The 15,587-nt window shown below is 36.4% G+C and overlaps 1 protein-coding gene across 1 annotated transcript in view; it reads left to right on the top strand.

Annotated features, from left to right (window-relative positions):
* GUCY1B1 (guanylate cyclase 1 soluble subunit beta 1) overlaps positions 1–13,874 on the top strand; it is a 37,543-nt gene extending 23,669 nt beyond the window's left edge. The window contains exons 6-14 of the mRNA XM_026041609.1: positions 2,096–2,326; positions 3,510–3,626; positions 4,440–4,573; positions 5,434–5,631; positions 7,581–7,818; positions 8,815–8,955; positions 10,049–10,203; positions 10,426–10,552; positions 12,867–13,874. Coding sequence (XP_025897394.1) covers positions 2,096–2,326; positions 3,510–3,626; positions 4,440–4,573; positions 5,434–5,631; positions 7,581–7,818; positions 8,815–8,955; positions 10,049–10,203; positions 10,426–10,552; positions 12,867–12,890 — 1,365 coding nt within the window. The 3' untranslated portion in view covers positions 12,891–13,874. The remainder of the gene's footprint in view (positions 1–2,095; positions 2,327–3,509; positions 3,627–4,439; positions 4,574–5,433; positions 5,632–7,580; positions 7,819–8,814; positions 8,956–10,048; positions 10,204–10,425; positions 10,553–12,866) is intronic.
* Positions 13,875–15,587: the final 1,713 nt, after the last annotated feature.

The following is a 15,587-nucleotide window of genomic DNA, read 5'->3' as shown; positions in this document are numbered from 1 at the left end:
CCTTAAAAAGTACTAGATTTTAAAAAATGATTTTTAGGACTGCTTTGCCAAATAAAGAAATTTTCACCCAGAGTATGTATTTTTTTTCCAGCTATGGCAAAAGTAACTCTTTCAAATGAGATCTAAGACTCTGGAAATCATCTGGAAGCATAGCTGAGTTCTAGTGATAGCTGTGTAGAATTTGGAAAAAGTTACTGTGTATGATCTAAGCTATCCTTGGCCACAATAGTAGTAGTGGTAGTAGTAGTAGTAATAATAATAATAATAAAAATAAAAATAAAAAGCCTGGGTGTATGCATATGAATGAGAAGCTCAGATTCTAACTAGGTTCTCTCAGCCCTCATTGTGGCCACAGTTTCTCATAGGTCCAAGAATAATGATCTAAAGGAAGACAGAGGAAGAGGCCTTTTAAGCCTTGCATTCACATTTATTATGCTCCATGTTCCTAGACAAACCCACATAATTTGTTTCCATCAAATGATTGCCACACGTTCCTCTTACTACTCAAAATTTCCCCATCCCTTTTGCCACCCACTGCCAAGTAATCACCAYTGCATTTTTAGGGAAAATACTCTCCATCATTAACATTTGAGCTGGTTTGCATGTCCAGCTTTAGGTGCCTGCATTATCTGGCAGCTTTAGTATGTCAGTCTTTCTCCATGTTACTTAGCTAATCCACTAGAGAATCGAGCACATGGTGCAGAGCTCCTGAATTGAGCTTCTGCTCCAAATGGCTTTCCAGAAAGTCTCTCTCCTAGCCTTAAAGGAACAGTTGAAGAGGAGATCCAGGAAGGCTATATCCCTATGTTAAGCATCTTTTAGCAATAAAGTATTGTTTTGTTCTTCTACACAGCTACATTTAAATGGAATGAAAGAAAGAAAGAGAGGTATTAGCTTTCCCCAACACATCAGTTAGTATGACTGAGTCACAGAGGGGAAATGTTTAATAAGCTAAAGGTTTTAGCAAATGCATTACAGTGCTTGCATGCATCTACATTCCTCTGTTTTCATATTGCAGCTATTAACACATGTGTGCTTACATTATGTGTAAGTGCAGAGTCAGAATGCCTTAGATGCTTAAAAGTTGGGAGGGTCGTTTGTTTTCTGGGGTTTTGTCTGTTTTTCTTGTGTTTTTTTTTTTGTTGTTGTTGTTGTTTTGTATTTTTTGCTTCAGAGACTTTAGTATCAGTCTCTGTGAAAATAGAATCAGGCGCAACATGTTCCAGAAAATTGCCCTTAAACAATACTGTGTAAATAGAATTGTTCTGTTCCAGTCATTAAATCTAATTAGGCTTGAGAAGAGGTGAATTTGGCCTCTCAAGGTAAATTATGTTGTTCCCTTAGATATTTGCTTTACTTATACTGCAATACATGACTCTCTCTGCGAAACAAAAAGATCCCTATTCTTATTTTTCTTTATTTTGAGTATTTTTGATATTCAAAACATTTATTTGAGATGCAGCTGATGCAGATGACTCTGATTTTGCTGTGATTTCATTTAGTATGGAATGCAGCTGGGAGAATATTATAATTGCTTTTAATTTTAATTTTAAACTACTGGACCTGATCTTGTTAAGGATGCAAATGGAAACTTCTGCTCCGTCTGCTTYTCTGGCTGGCTGTGGCATGCCCAGCCCATTGTCAGTGCGACCTGCTGTTGTGCTACTGACCTTGCCTACAGCTTCATCAGAATCARGATTCACACATTTTGCATAATTGAAGACTTGCTGCAGGTTTGTTCAAAGGTGGGAAGGAGGGCAGGGAGTCCCCATGTCTAGTGTGCGTGCTAGGAAAGACAAGCATAGCTGGAGCCTGAACACCTGGTTCTAGGATATACATCTCATGCTTTCTAGGTCATATTTGATGGATCTTCAATATGCTTTTCTTGCAARGAGCAACTGTGACTAATCAAAGGCATAATTATTCCACTGGAATTATAAAGATGATTAAAAATCAGAAATACTTGTTAGAGATTTTTGAGATGCAAATGTCATTTTTGATTAAAGCTGTAATGTACTTCCATTTTCATAACATTCCAATTATTACTGAGTAGCAGGGATTGCAGTCTTTTGATCTTTTTCCCTCATTTTTCTAGGTTATTCAACAGAGAAATGAGGAGTGTGACCACATTCAATTTTTAATTGAAGAGAAAGAGTCTAAAGAGGAGGACTACTACGAAGACCTCGACAGATTTGAAGAAAATGGCACCCAAGAATCTCGCATCAGTCCCTATACTTTCTGCAAGGCGTTTCCTTTCCACATAATATTTGACAGAGATCTGGTGGTCACCCAGTGTGGTAACGCTATATACAGAGTCCTTCCACAGGTTAGATGATTCTCATACATTAGTAGTCCTAAAGGGTTCTTATGCTACGTGGTAAGCAGATTTATTTTAAAGATTAATTGAATGGTTCTAGAATTCTCTATGTAAATAACATTCTCATGTGACTGTATATTTGCTATATAGTGCTGCTCTTTTTTGAAAAAGGACTATGAAAACTAGCCCTTTTCTAGTCAATCCTTTTCCCTATGAATATGATATGAATATATCCCTAGTGTGACCATAAAGTGACCAAGAAATAAACTTGAGCAGACAATACCTGATCACCCACACAACTGAGGTGTTACCTTGATGCTTGATTCTTTTTGGAATATGCCCAGTCCAAATATATTTGCTATAAAAGTGGCAGGTGACTCTCTACTGTGGACAAGACACATTTTGCARCTTGGTTTRGGAGTCAGGAAATGGACTTGCACATGCTACTTATATAATTTAGCAGCAGATAATTAGTCTACATATATTTTACTTGACTATAACAAATATTTGGTGGCTTTTTAGCATTGTATAACTGTCAGTTGCAACCTAACAGAAGAGGATATGTACTCTTTTGGCCTGTGCATCACAAGTGTCATGAGTGATACATTTCTGTGCTATGTTTCTGACTGAGGACAGTTAGTGCACTCTCCTCTTTTTTTAAAATGTAATTTTTATTTATATTTTTATTTGCTACACATTTTCTTTCTGGGTTTTGAAGAGGGATTTGAAAGAAGAGCTTTCTAAGTAGCTCCTCAAGACTTTTCCAGTGACATTACTGAACAACTATAATTCTTAGTTTCAATAATGGCCTCATTAGAATCCTTATTATCAGAGATGATGCATAAAGGAACATGGCTTGTTATTGAAAGACAAGTTTGGGAAGAAAGCACTACCAAACATTTTTATTCTTTTTCCTGTAAAGTTGGAGTTACTTGACAGCTAACCAATGCAACAGTGAAACAGACCAATGCAATTTTATAATGTCATAGTGAAGATTAGAATTGCACTTTGAAGTCAGTGCACTTCTGATGCGAAAGCCTTAGTGTAAAATCCTTGTGCTTTAGTGGACAAATCTATAAAGTATATATTCTCTTTTATTTGCTATTGTCATCTAAGCAAACTGAGTATAAGTATTCTGTTCATTATATGTGAACTGACTATTTTTTATGTTTTATTGTTGCTTACCTTTTAGCTGCAGCCAGGGAATTGCAGTCTGTTGTCAGTTTTCTCCTTGGTTCGGCCTCATATTGATATTAGCTTCCATGGGATCCTCTCACATATCAACACTGTCTTTGTACTGAGGACCAAGGTAACTAGACAGACTTAGCTTTTCTATGACTGTGCTTTGGAGAGATAAGAGTAAGTGCTGAAAACTCAGAACTCTTCAGAGAAAATACTTTGCACAGTAGTAAGTTGAGTCCCTTTTGAGTCTTGAGCCCAAAAATGTAAGGGATGTGAATTTATGTGTAGCAGTGGAATGATGCACTTTATAGGAATGGAGTAATGCCTATGCTTCTCATGTTGTCTCTGTAAAGGGCCACCCTCTTATGTGTAGGCATATAAGTACAGAAGGGTAATTGTACTGTTCACAACGATATAGGAGACAAATGGAAAATATCATCCCCTGGGCCTGTAAATTCAYGTGCATTTTTGTGGCCTTTTTTTTTCTAGACAAGGCAAGAGAGGAGGCAGGCAGTATAAACCAGTGCAGTGTGTAGAACAGTACCTACTATGTAAATGCACCTATTTATAGAAAACTGTACCTGAGAGACCAACAAGATTTCTTTAGAGATATTCCCCAGCACAGCTAGAACATGACAGAACAGGCAATCCTGTTGTCAAACAAGTGGGAGGAAATCACACAGAAGAAAACAAGAAATAGTGAAAATGAAGGTAAAGAAAGATATGATACTGCCTGAGGTAGTTAGTCACAATAAAATAAGTGGTGAAATGATAAATTCACCACCAAGTGGTGAAATGATAAATTAAATGTAGTCTGTGCTTTGTAACTCTCTTCTAACTTTCTGATTGCCTTTATGGGGAAGGCATTTGCATATGTAACTTGATGAGTTATATGCATACCATTAGCCTTATACGGTGACTGTGACTTTTTCATTACCAGGAAGGGCTCTTGGATGTAGAAAAGCTAGAGTGTGAAGATGAACTGACTGGCACAGAAATCAGCTGCTTACGCCTGAAGGGTCAAATGATCTACTTGCCAGAAGCAGACTCCATTCTTTTCCTTTGTTCACCAAGGTACTTCAAGCTATAAGAGTTCTCTACTGTTGCCTTTGATTTTGCAGCCACTAACGTGATTGCCCATCAGTGCAGGTAAGGATAGGAAGGAACTTATAAGGATAGGAATGCAGAATAATTCATCTCAAACACTGATCCAACTTTGATGGATTTATACTAAAAGCAGGAGAAATATTTAAATATTAGAACTTGACTAATTATTAAATAATTCCATATAAACTTTAAAGTGCTCTGGCTCAATCTTTAAGAATGAGAGTTCTTCAAGAATCAGTGATTTTTAACAAATTTGCCTCTTATTTCTTAGTCTGATATTAATCTGATATTGCTAAGGTTATCACTCTTAATTCAGTTCCCTGTTGTATTATTTTACAGTAGTTTCAATGTAATAGTGAAGAGATACTTGTAAAGAAGGGACTGAAATAGGCATTGAATTGAGGACTTTTTCAACTAACAGCTTGTTGAACCAACACACTGGATTGCACAGTTACAATATATTAATCTTCTAAGTCAAAAATGATACAGAGTGGAAGAAGAAAGAAATGGGAGAGAGTGTCTTATCATCTTGCCTTCATTTGGATATTGAGGACTGTGTGTTTCGTGAGTTCAAAAAATTCATACTGAGAATTCTATATCCAAACACAAAAATCAAGAGCCATATATTGGCACACGTGAACACAAAATATTCCACATTTTGATTTGTTGTACAACGTTTCTGATGACTAGAAAGCATAATCTTTTCACAGTTAGGCCCAGCCTCTGCTATTGATCTGAATTTTAAATGTTCCTGAATTTTAAATGTTGGGTAAGTTCAATTGTACCCAGGCTCCATATGTATTGTAATAGATTGCTCCATGTTACAGTGTGATGAACTTGGATGATTTAACCAGAAGAGGTTTATACCTGAGTGATATTCCATTGCATGATGCTACCCGGGATCTGGTGCTTTTGGGAGAACAGTTCAGAGAGGAATATAAACTGACTCAAGAACTTGAGATCCTCACTGACAGGCTGCAGCACACATTACGGGCCCTGGAAGATGAGAAGAAAAAGACAGACACGTAAGAAGCAATGTTTTGTATTATTTATAGCTAAGTTTTCCCCCCCAAAATGAAAAATTCTGGAAAAACRGTACGAGATATTCAGGGCCAATAATTTTAGAGTCAAGAAAGGATTTTTTTTTTCTGTCCTGTAGTGTTATTTTGAAGCTAGATTGTCAGAGAGCATCTGCAGTCTGTTACACGCACAGGTGTTTTGATGATTCCTTCCTCAATAAGGAAGGGAACTCTGAAGGGACAATCATTTTTCTGTTTCACAAATGACCTAAAGCAGTGTTTTTTCAAACTTTTTGCTTATGTGCCATTTCTTTATCTGGATTCATTTAATGATTGTGTGAATGTTACTATTTGACAGTGTTTTGTAAACCACCTACAGACTTTCTCTTTCTGGACCAGCATGATCACAAATTAACAGAAACAGAAAAACTTTGTTTCCAAGGCCAGTCGCCAGGACTAACACACAAGTGATGATGCTGCAGAAATTCAGTTATAATTTCGAGGTCCTTCAGCTCCCCAAGAGAGAGTGATTGGAGCTGGACAGTAAGAAGTGAACTGATGAAAAAAATGCGTGTAATTTTATGGAAAAAAAATGTAAAAAATGTGAAAATGGCAGAAAGAATAATCAGAGTTTACTCTCTTATAACCTGCAAAAGTAGTACAAGTTTTGCCACGGACTACTGCTGTGAAATTTGATTTTCTAGCTCCCTATAAAAATGTATTTTATAATTTTCCATAAAAACAGATCTTGGCATAATACATATGCTGTATCATTTGTTAATTAAAAATATCATTTGTTATCTAAAAATAGAGCTCAGAACAAATCCTATTGGTAAGCACCTTAAATAAACATTTGTGATAAGCATAGATTTTGATGGTCAATTTTCATGTTTAAAACATAGTTCCCATCTTTGTAACAGCAAGATTTCTTGTGATTTATGCTYGCTTAGTAGTAAAATTAACATTTGTTTGCTATTAAACTCATTTACAATTTCTTTTTTCTTTTTAATTTTAAGTGGAATAGATGAGGGATTTGGAGAGCAAAGAATCCTAAAAATATTTTTTCTATTCATTCCTGTTGACTTACTCTATAAAGCCGTTTTATCTTCAGGAATTCTAAGCTGTTTGGGAGACACTAGAAAAGACAGTGTCAGTTGCTATATTATGCGACAAAAGTGTTCAGTATTTATAACTGATGCAATAGTGAACTAAAATAAAATAAAATAAAATAAAAACCAAGGCAACTCATGAGAGCTTGTGCAGGAAACTACCCACATGATGCTCAGAGCTTGTGAAGCATTTGGAGTTCTTCATCTTGACTATTTGGATGTAGAAGATGGAATAAGAAGATGGAAAACGTGCTTAAAGACTGCAGATGAAGAGCTGYCAGAATCCATCTGGGAGTAGCTCTGTGTGTGTAATTCAGATTTTATTTGCAAGTGTTAATGGCTATTAATGGAATTGGAAAAAAAATGCATTAAACCCTAAGAGCAATGTTCTCAACAGAAGAGGAAACGCTTAGCAATTCAGGAGTGGGTCAGAGGTGGAGAATTGTGTGTTCTCTTCAAGTTCTTTTTTCAGCAGCTTTTATGGTTYTGTGAGCAAAATCATTAATTGAGGATGTGACAAAAATGTTAAAGCAGAAATAACGTGAGGCACTATTAATGGGTTGTGTCAGAAGAATGAATAATACATGTTTATTTAGTTGGCAAGTTAGACATATTAATAACTTTGGAATGTCATGGAGTTTAGACATCCTGAGGTAGTTTGCTTCTTGCTTCCCAAATATCAAATACTTCAGTAGAATCAGTTTTATATCACTAACTCTTGAATGATGCCAGTATACCATAAACCCTATAGGAGTTATTAACATAATATATTTTTTTTTATGTAAAGACCTTTCTCCACTTGCTTTTTGCTTTGCTTATCCCTTTTTTTTTCCCTTAAATATCTAGATTACTGTACTCTGTCCTACCACCATCAGTGGCAAATGAGCTGAGGCACAAGCGCCCGGTTCCAGCTAAGCGCTACGACAACGTGACCATTCTCTTCAGTGGCATCGTTGGCTTCAACACCTTCTGCAGTAAGCACGCCTCTGGGGAGGGAGCAATGAAGATTGTCAACCTTCTCAATGATCTTTACACGAGATTTGATATTCTCACCGATTCGCGAAGGAATCCCTTTGTTTATAAGGTAAACAGAAGCTTTTCAAGTAATTTAATCTGCGACTTTTCAGTACTTTACTAGCATTTCAATCTATTCTATCCATTGAACTTTATGCTTAAAAAAATAAAAAGAGAGAAGAAAAGCTTTCTATGTTCTCAGTCTTTAATGATAAAACCTCACGTTAATTGCTTATTTTACCAACATAACATGTTGATCAGCATTTTCTTTTTAAGAAAAAGGATATTCTAAAATTGTAAAATCTAAAGTGGCATGTAACTTTGGTTCATTTTCAGAGCCAGGAGTTACATCCTCTTTTTGATCACAAATCCTACAATGACTGACACTTTGAAAGCTCTGTTCTTAATTTTTGGGGGCTACAATATAGGAGATGTTTGAACTATATTACCTGATATAAGTCTAAAGATGACTATTAGAGGGATATATAAATCTATATGCACATTTAGCAGATTTTAGATCCTGTTGGAAGCTTTTTGTAGTTCTGCTCATCTTGAGCTTTAGGTTTTTCAGCCATATACTTGCCTGCCTTGATTGTGAATTACTAGTCAGTTATTCCAATGTGAATTTCACTGCTTTACTGGAAATGAAGGGTAGTTGCAAATATGTCTGATAGCAAGGCTAAAGCTGTACCCCATATATATGACATGAATATGCATATGTGCTTCTGAGTGTAAAATTCATTCCTAGCTTTTACTAGAAATCAGTTTTCTGTCCTGAACCAAGTAAATTAAGGATGTGAGTCGACAAGACAGAAATAAAACACAGTATACACAGAAACTAAAAGACCGCAGAAGAGTTCAGTTAATCTTAGAGTCATTTTAATTTGTTATGTTCTTGGAATACTTTAAATTCTTTTCAGTAATGAACAGAGATGGAGGAATTGGATGCTCAAAAAGAAGGGAAACTATTTAAAAGGGCAAGCAGTCTTGAAGGTAGTAGTACATCCTCTCTAGCATTCCGAAGCACAAGTTAACAAAGTAATGGAAAAAATGTATGTCTTGGTAGGTGGAAACCGTTGGTGACAAGTATATGACAGTGAGTGGCCTGCCAGAGCCTTGCGTTCATCATGCACGATCTATCTGCCACCTGGCATTGGATATGATGGAAATAGCAGGCCAAGTTCAAGTAGATGGTGAACCTGTACAGGTTAGTAAATGTGTGAGTTTGAATGAAGAACTYGTTCTTTGATGTCATGAGTGCTTTGAAATATGGTAATGCTAAAGTCCTAGTCTGTACAAGCCTTCTTATGGATCTTAGGCAGATCTGTAGAAATAATATGAAGAGCTGCATTCAGTCTTCCAGACCTTAAGAGCTAATTATTGTGCCTAATCTTTTAAAGGACTGAACTTGGACCACATCACACGTGTTTGTTTCCTAATCATTTCTGAAAAAAAAAATCCCCTCTGCACGTCAAATACTGTTTATTAGCTGGGTCTCCTTCATTGCAGTGAACAGAGCAGTAGTATTCCCTCCTTGATATTTTGATCATGCTTCTGATCCTTTAGTCAGCAAGTGAAAATACTTCATTAAAAAGAACAGCTCCATAAGAATTTATGGCAATGAATAGTGGCAGAGATGTGCAGTAGTGGAAGTACATTCACTGGTATTTTATAAAGGTGCTGTGGGATTAATGCAGAATCAGAGAACCTGCATTAATCTGTCCTCCTTGGAATACACTCAGGGCAAAATAAGTAAAACTTGTGGTGTATATCTCTATTTACATGAATAACATTGTTCCTCCTAATACCTAGCACTGTCAGGTACTGTAAGAATGAACATCTCAAAATCCCTATTCTATATCTTAGATGCATATAAACTATGGATGCTTGAGCTTGTGAAATGGTTGGTTGCTTATGAAAATAAGCAACATATTGTGATGCCTTTTTCTTCACCTGTACCACCCATTTCTGCACCTTCTGAGTGCTCATTAAACACAGAGCTGCAGAGCTTGCCACTCTTACCAATTATTTTCTTTCTGAATATGCGATAACAGCATGTCATGGTGCATGTCAGGGGAATCAGCACATGAGAGCTGTTGTTTCCTGTGAGATTCAGGGCTGTGACACTACATTAAAAAAAACATGACAGAAAAATGCGAAACAAAGTCTTTGAAGAAGCAGGACTGGTGCATGTTAATTAAACTATTGGATAGAAGCGACATAATACCTATATTTAGGCAGAAACATCAAATTAGTTATGTTAATTTTTGAGTATTCAAACTTTATTTTTCTTTCTAAAGATAACAATAGGAATCCACACTGGTGAGGTAGTCACGGGTGTCATAGGCCAAAGGATGCCACGTTACTGTCTCTTTGGAAATACTGTCAATCTAACAAGCAGAACAGAAACTACTGGAGAAAAGGGGAAGATCAATGTCTCTGAGTACACTTACAGGTGAGTGATTTATTGACACTGACATTTTAAAAGAAACCCCTTTGTCAGTGCAATGTCGAAGTGTCGTTAGAGGTGATAATGACAGGAGCTCATCAGCACCTTGTTTAAGTACATGAGTTCTTATGAAATAGGTGCATTATAGTGTGCATCTGTTGCATGTTTAATATTTTATACAGCACATGCATGCATAACAAATAAATTTACATGTTTTCTCTATTTCAGGTGCCTTATGACTCCGGAAAATTCAGATCCTCAGTTCCACCTGGAGTACAGGGGTCCAGTTTCTATGAAGGGTAAAAAAGAACCAATGCAGGTTTGGTTTCTGTCCAGAAAGAGTACAGAGACAGAGGTATGACTAATCACTGTATTTTTTTTAATAAGGCATAAATACCACAAATTTAATCTAAACCACTGAGATCTTTTTGCTTTTGCAAAACTAAATGTTCATTAGAAGAAGTGAACCGTTTTGTACACCATTTTTTCATTAATGCATTTACTGTCTTTACAGCAGCCCTTGATTATTTGTTTCTGGAGTGTGTACAGTCCCTGAAAGAATACTTTTTGTATTTTGAAAAGTCCTAGAGGGAATGCAAGGTGTTGAAATATTTATGCCTCTATCTTCTTACAGATTTCTCCACTGTACTAGATTTTGCAATATAATGTCTGTTTCTGTTTATCTGAGAGGTCTGGTTGTTACCACTTGAAAAAAATACCATTTGCTTTCTTGCAGTGAGAATTAATGTACCTTCCAATATTTAGGCAACACTCCAGCAACCACTTGGAGCCAACTTCCCTCCTGATATGTGTGGTTTGTTATCCCCAAAAGGATCTGCTTGCTCAGAAATCATTGCATGATAGAGGTCCTAGTTTAAAAATATACAAGGTGTAAAAAATGTCTTCTAAATGACATATGAACCTTAATGCTTTTCTCAAAAAGACATAGGGTAAAGTATTTTCAAGGCAATGGAGCTTATGCCTCAGTTTCAGAACTTTAGGCACTTAGTAACCTAAATCCCAACAGAAGTCAATGAGATTTAGACTCAAAGAGCACTACAAATTTAGACACGTAATCTGGTTACTGTGTACCAGATGATTTAAGCTGCTGCAGACAGTTTCACCTATTGCAGACAGGTAGGAAAGAGTAAAAGTAATTCATGTAGCTTGAATTTTATCCTGAATTTATATGAAAAGAAAGAAACTTAGGATAATTAATTTTTTATTTTAAAAATACACTAGAGCAAAATAATATAATTCAATATAACTCCCCATGACTCAAGTAATGCTTAATAATCCTTTTAAGTCACAAGAAATTATTTATGCTTTGAAATTATCACATGCTTCTGAAATTAAATTTARGAAGTTAAACCACTTCATACTCTTTAAAAGATGTAGACTGTTTATTACCACTGACCTTTTAATGATAACCCCCAGTATTGAACTCCAAGGGAGAGTGTACTTTAACTCAGCTGAATTCTATATTTCAGTGTATGTTATTTGTCATAATATTCTGGGTGCCATTTTTGATAGTAATTTCTAAGTTCTTTTGTGTCAGCTGCAAGATTAACTATGATTTCACGTGGCTGCCATTATTTTAGATGTACAGTTATGTTTAAACTGTATTTCAGGGAGACACCTTTGACCTTTTTCTGCATTATAAGTTATGTTCTATGTCTTATAGAAGAACACATTTTAATTTTAAATGTAATACTTCAGAGGCATACTCAGTCCGATAGGTATTTTCCTTGCTCCAGCCTCACACCAGCTTAATATGAAAATATATTTTAGATAGTTTAGTATTTTCAACATAGCAATTTTGTTCTAGAGATCTTGTAGAGCTGTTGGCTTGTTAATCCCTGCAGCAGCCATGAGAGATCCATGGTGGTGGTACTGTGTAATAATCTGGCTTCCTATAGGGGGACATGGAGGCAGAAAGATGCACAGCAGGAAGTACAGCCAGGCAGGTTTTCAGCAGCTTTTAAAAGTCATAGTCCAGTTGCACTCAGAGTCTGAAACCAGACTCTCAATTTGCTTCATGTAATTTATTTCTGATATTTTTTGTTAATTCCTGAATTCAGATATACCTATAATTCTCATGCGTGGAGGAACTTCTCCCATCTCCCAGTCACTTTCTATTGTAGCATTTCAAGAGGAGACTAGGATACATTTATTTGGTAATGATACAGATGATCGTTTTATCAGAGGTGATTTCGAAAGCTGAGAGAAGATAATCCTTTAAAGTACACTTCATTCTCTTTCTCTCCCTGCACATTTTCACAAGAAGTTGCACTGAGCTTTTCTCTAAGGTTTTCTAAATTGTTTCCAGTTTTATTTCTGGCACTGCATAGGCTACACTAATAGTTTTAGTCCACAGGCAAAACTCAGGTTTTTGCCTTTGATTACCTTRGAGTAATCACTTCACTTTACACAAAGATTTAATCTTGGTTCTATTTTTAGATACTTATTCAAGGGATACGTGGGAATTTATACATTTCTATATAAACCTACATGCAGAAGGAATGTGTGTGCTAACAGTGATCTATTTTATTATAATTTACTGATAATAAATACATATTGTTGCATATATTTTGTCACTGCATTGACCCCCCATGTTGTTGCTTTGGAGAAATTCCCTCACTTTCCAATTTTGCTTGCATGCATACAAGGAAGCAAAGCCAGATGCTTTCTGAGCTGAGGGAAGAGGAAGAGGACGCTGCATGGGGGGCATCACTGCCTCCAAGGAGCGGGTCAGGCACCAAGGTTCTTGTGGGTGTTACTTGGTACTTCACTGCATATCTCCCATTGCCACGTGCAATATCACTGTCTTGTGTCCCAGTCTTGAAATCATCTTCACCATTTTCTTCTAGGGTCTCATGCTGATTTTGTCTTTTATTTTTTGACTTTGATCTTTTTTTCTTGCCTTAGTGTGTTGTGCTGTTCTATCTCTGCGGTGAGCATGTATCTTGGGCTTATATTTTATATGTATCCGTGTGCGTCAGTCATGCAGCCCTTCTCACCACTAGCTAATACCAAATACCATTTTGTAATACACTTGCCATTTCTATCTGGTGCCTCACAGCCATGCTCTTCATCTTCGTTTCTGCAGTGTAAGAGTTGTGTGAATCAGTGACACTTTGGAAAGCCAGACATTTCAATTGTTGGGAAGAATGATGAACCTAAAAAAATGTAAAATTAACAATAACACATAAATCATCGTAATGATAACTATTGTATAAATGTTGTCATTCAGATTTAGTTCTGCTATCATCATGCTTTACATTCATCCTGTGAGTAACACTTGATGCACTGTCTGCATTTTCCCTTTCTAGACACTATATATGCATTTTCTATACTAAAAGGAGGCAGTTTTTTGTCTGATATTACCATTTGAAGCATGTGCCAATGTATTTTTACTGCAATGCTGTTCACTTACAATGTGTGTGTCATGGATTTATATTAAGTAAATTAAGTAGCCTTGTTATCAGTAGATTGCTGGACAGTTTTAGACTACCTATAATGCTCAGATTCTTTCCTGATAGTGCCCCCTGAATTGAAAGGCACCCACTGGGAGAGGCTCATCAGGATTGCCTTTTTGTTTTGYTCCCCCTAATTTTCAGAAAGGATCTTATTTCATTCCTTGGAAGGATCTGGTAATATTCTAGACATAACCCATAATTAAGAGATATAGGGCTTGCAAGGAGACCTAGTATCTTTTATTTGACCAGCTCATATGGTTGGTGAAAGCAGTCAAGATTTCAGCTACATAGACCTTCCATAGCTCCAGTGTACAGAGCATTTTTGTGCAAATAATATCCATTATTATCTGATGTTTTCTGAGTATTTACATTATAAAATAGGACAGTGCAATTACTTTTATGTAAAAAGTTGTCTATATCTATTATATCTTATCAGCACAAATTATATATGTATAAATGTTTCATGTTAATGTGATAAAGAAGTTGCAATAAATTATTTTTTCCACTGACTTTCAGAAATGTGGGGATTTTCTTCTCAATAAAAKTAACTTTTAAGTGCTGCATTTCATACAAAACAAATATGTTCTCCTTTTTTCCTAAAATTCTGTGATTCCTAGGCCCAAATTCAGTCATTTCATGAGTCACTGCTCCATTATRTGTGCATGTCCAAGGGCATGTTCAGGTTAGGGAATCATCTCCTYAGATTGAAGTTGTGCTCAAAATACAGGTTAACACCCCAAAAACCCCTATGTAAAGAGCTGACTTGTATTAACAAATATAATCAGTGTTGTCCACCTTGAGCAGTATTTAAATCACCCACCAAAAGTCTAGGAATGGGAAATAAAGAGGGAAACCACATGCATTTCTTTCCACCTTCTGCCTGTGCAGCAGCCGTGTGGCAGCACTCAGAGAGCCTGCCCTGCCTCCAACAGGTACACAACAGCCATTGGCACTGAAGTTGATCAAACCTGCTGACACATCAGTGGTGAGATGTGTGACAGGTAGCTGCGCTTGGCCATTGCCTGGGTTGGCCTGGAAGGACACCAAGCACGTGCAGTTCCTGTTTGGTCATGTCAGGCTGATAGAAGCAACTCCAACAGTGCCCAAATTATCTTTACAGAAGCAGGCGTTCTACAATCAATATATTCTTTGGAGAAGGTTAGCCAACTACTGTGGTCATCCAACACGAAGTTGCTGTGAAACAAATACTGATGCTTCTTGCCTCAACTTAAAACTTTTATTTCAATTACAGGGTTTGAAAAACAGTAATAGGGCTCTCACTGGATTTAGTAATTTTGAAGCGGTCAGTGTCAGTGCTTGGAAGTTACTTTATGAAAGCTTTCAAAACCCATTAGGCTACCTGTTAACATGGCCCACTTTTGTATTGATCTTTGCATTCACCCATCCCCACGTCGGATCCCATCAAAACTTGATTTTTCTATTTATATGGTAAGGCAGGTACATTTATGTACAGTAACTTTTTGGCAAAAATATAACCAATTTAGTGCAGTGAGAAAGAAGTACTACTATACTCACATTTTTGATCTTCAATCCACTTCTCATGGACTCTGTTGGAATGTTACAGCTCAAGCTTTCTGCAATTGATTTTTATTTGTATTTATGTACCATAAGGTGCTGATTGTACAGTGAATCCTCAGTTGGAACAAACTCTGGGAACAAAACTTCATATTTARTAACCAGAGGAAAAGCAGACAATAATAAACAGTAGATGAGACAGTCATTTGAGTATGTACTCAGTATTATCACAATAGTTAGTCCTGTATTTTTTTACTTATAAAAAGAAGTAAAAACACTGCACTGCTATGGTAATAAAGCATCATAAGTAAGCCAAAAGAAACACACCAACTTGAAGCTTCAGTGAACAGGAGAGGATCAAATCCTGCCTTCCCT

The sequence above is a fragment of the Nothoprocta perdicaria genome, unplaced genomic scaffold (assembly GCF_003342845.1).
Source record: "Nothoprocta perdicaria isolate Ctin4 unplaced genomic scaffold, notPer1 scaffold_29, whole genome shotgun sequence".
NCBI lineage: Eukaryota > Metazoa > Chordata > Aves > Tinamiformes > Tinamidae > Nothoprocta > Nothoprocta perdicaria.
This window is presented reverse-complemented; position numbering and strand designations above follow the sequence as displayed.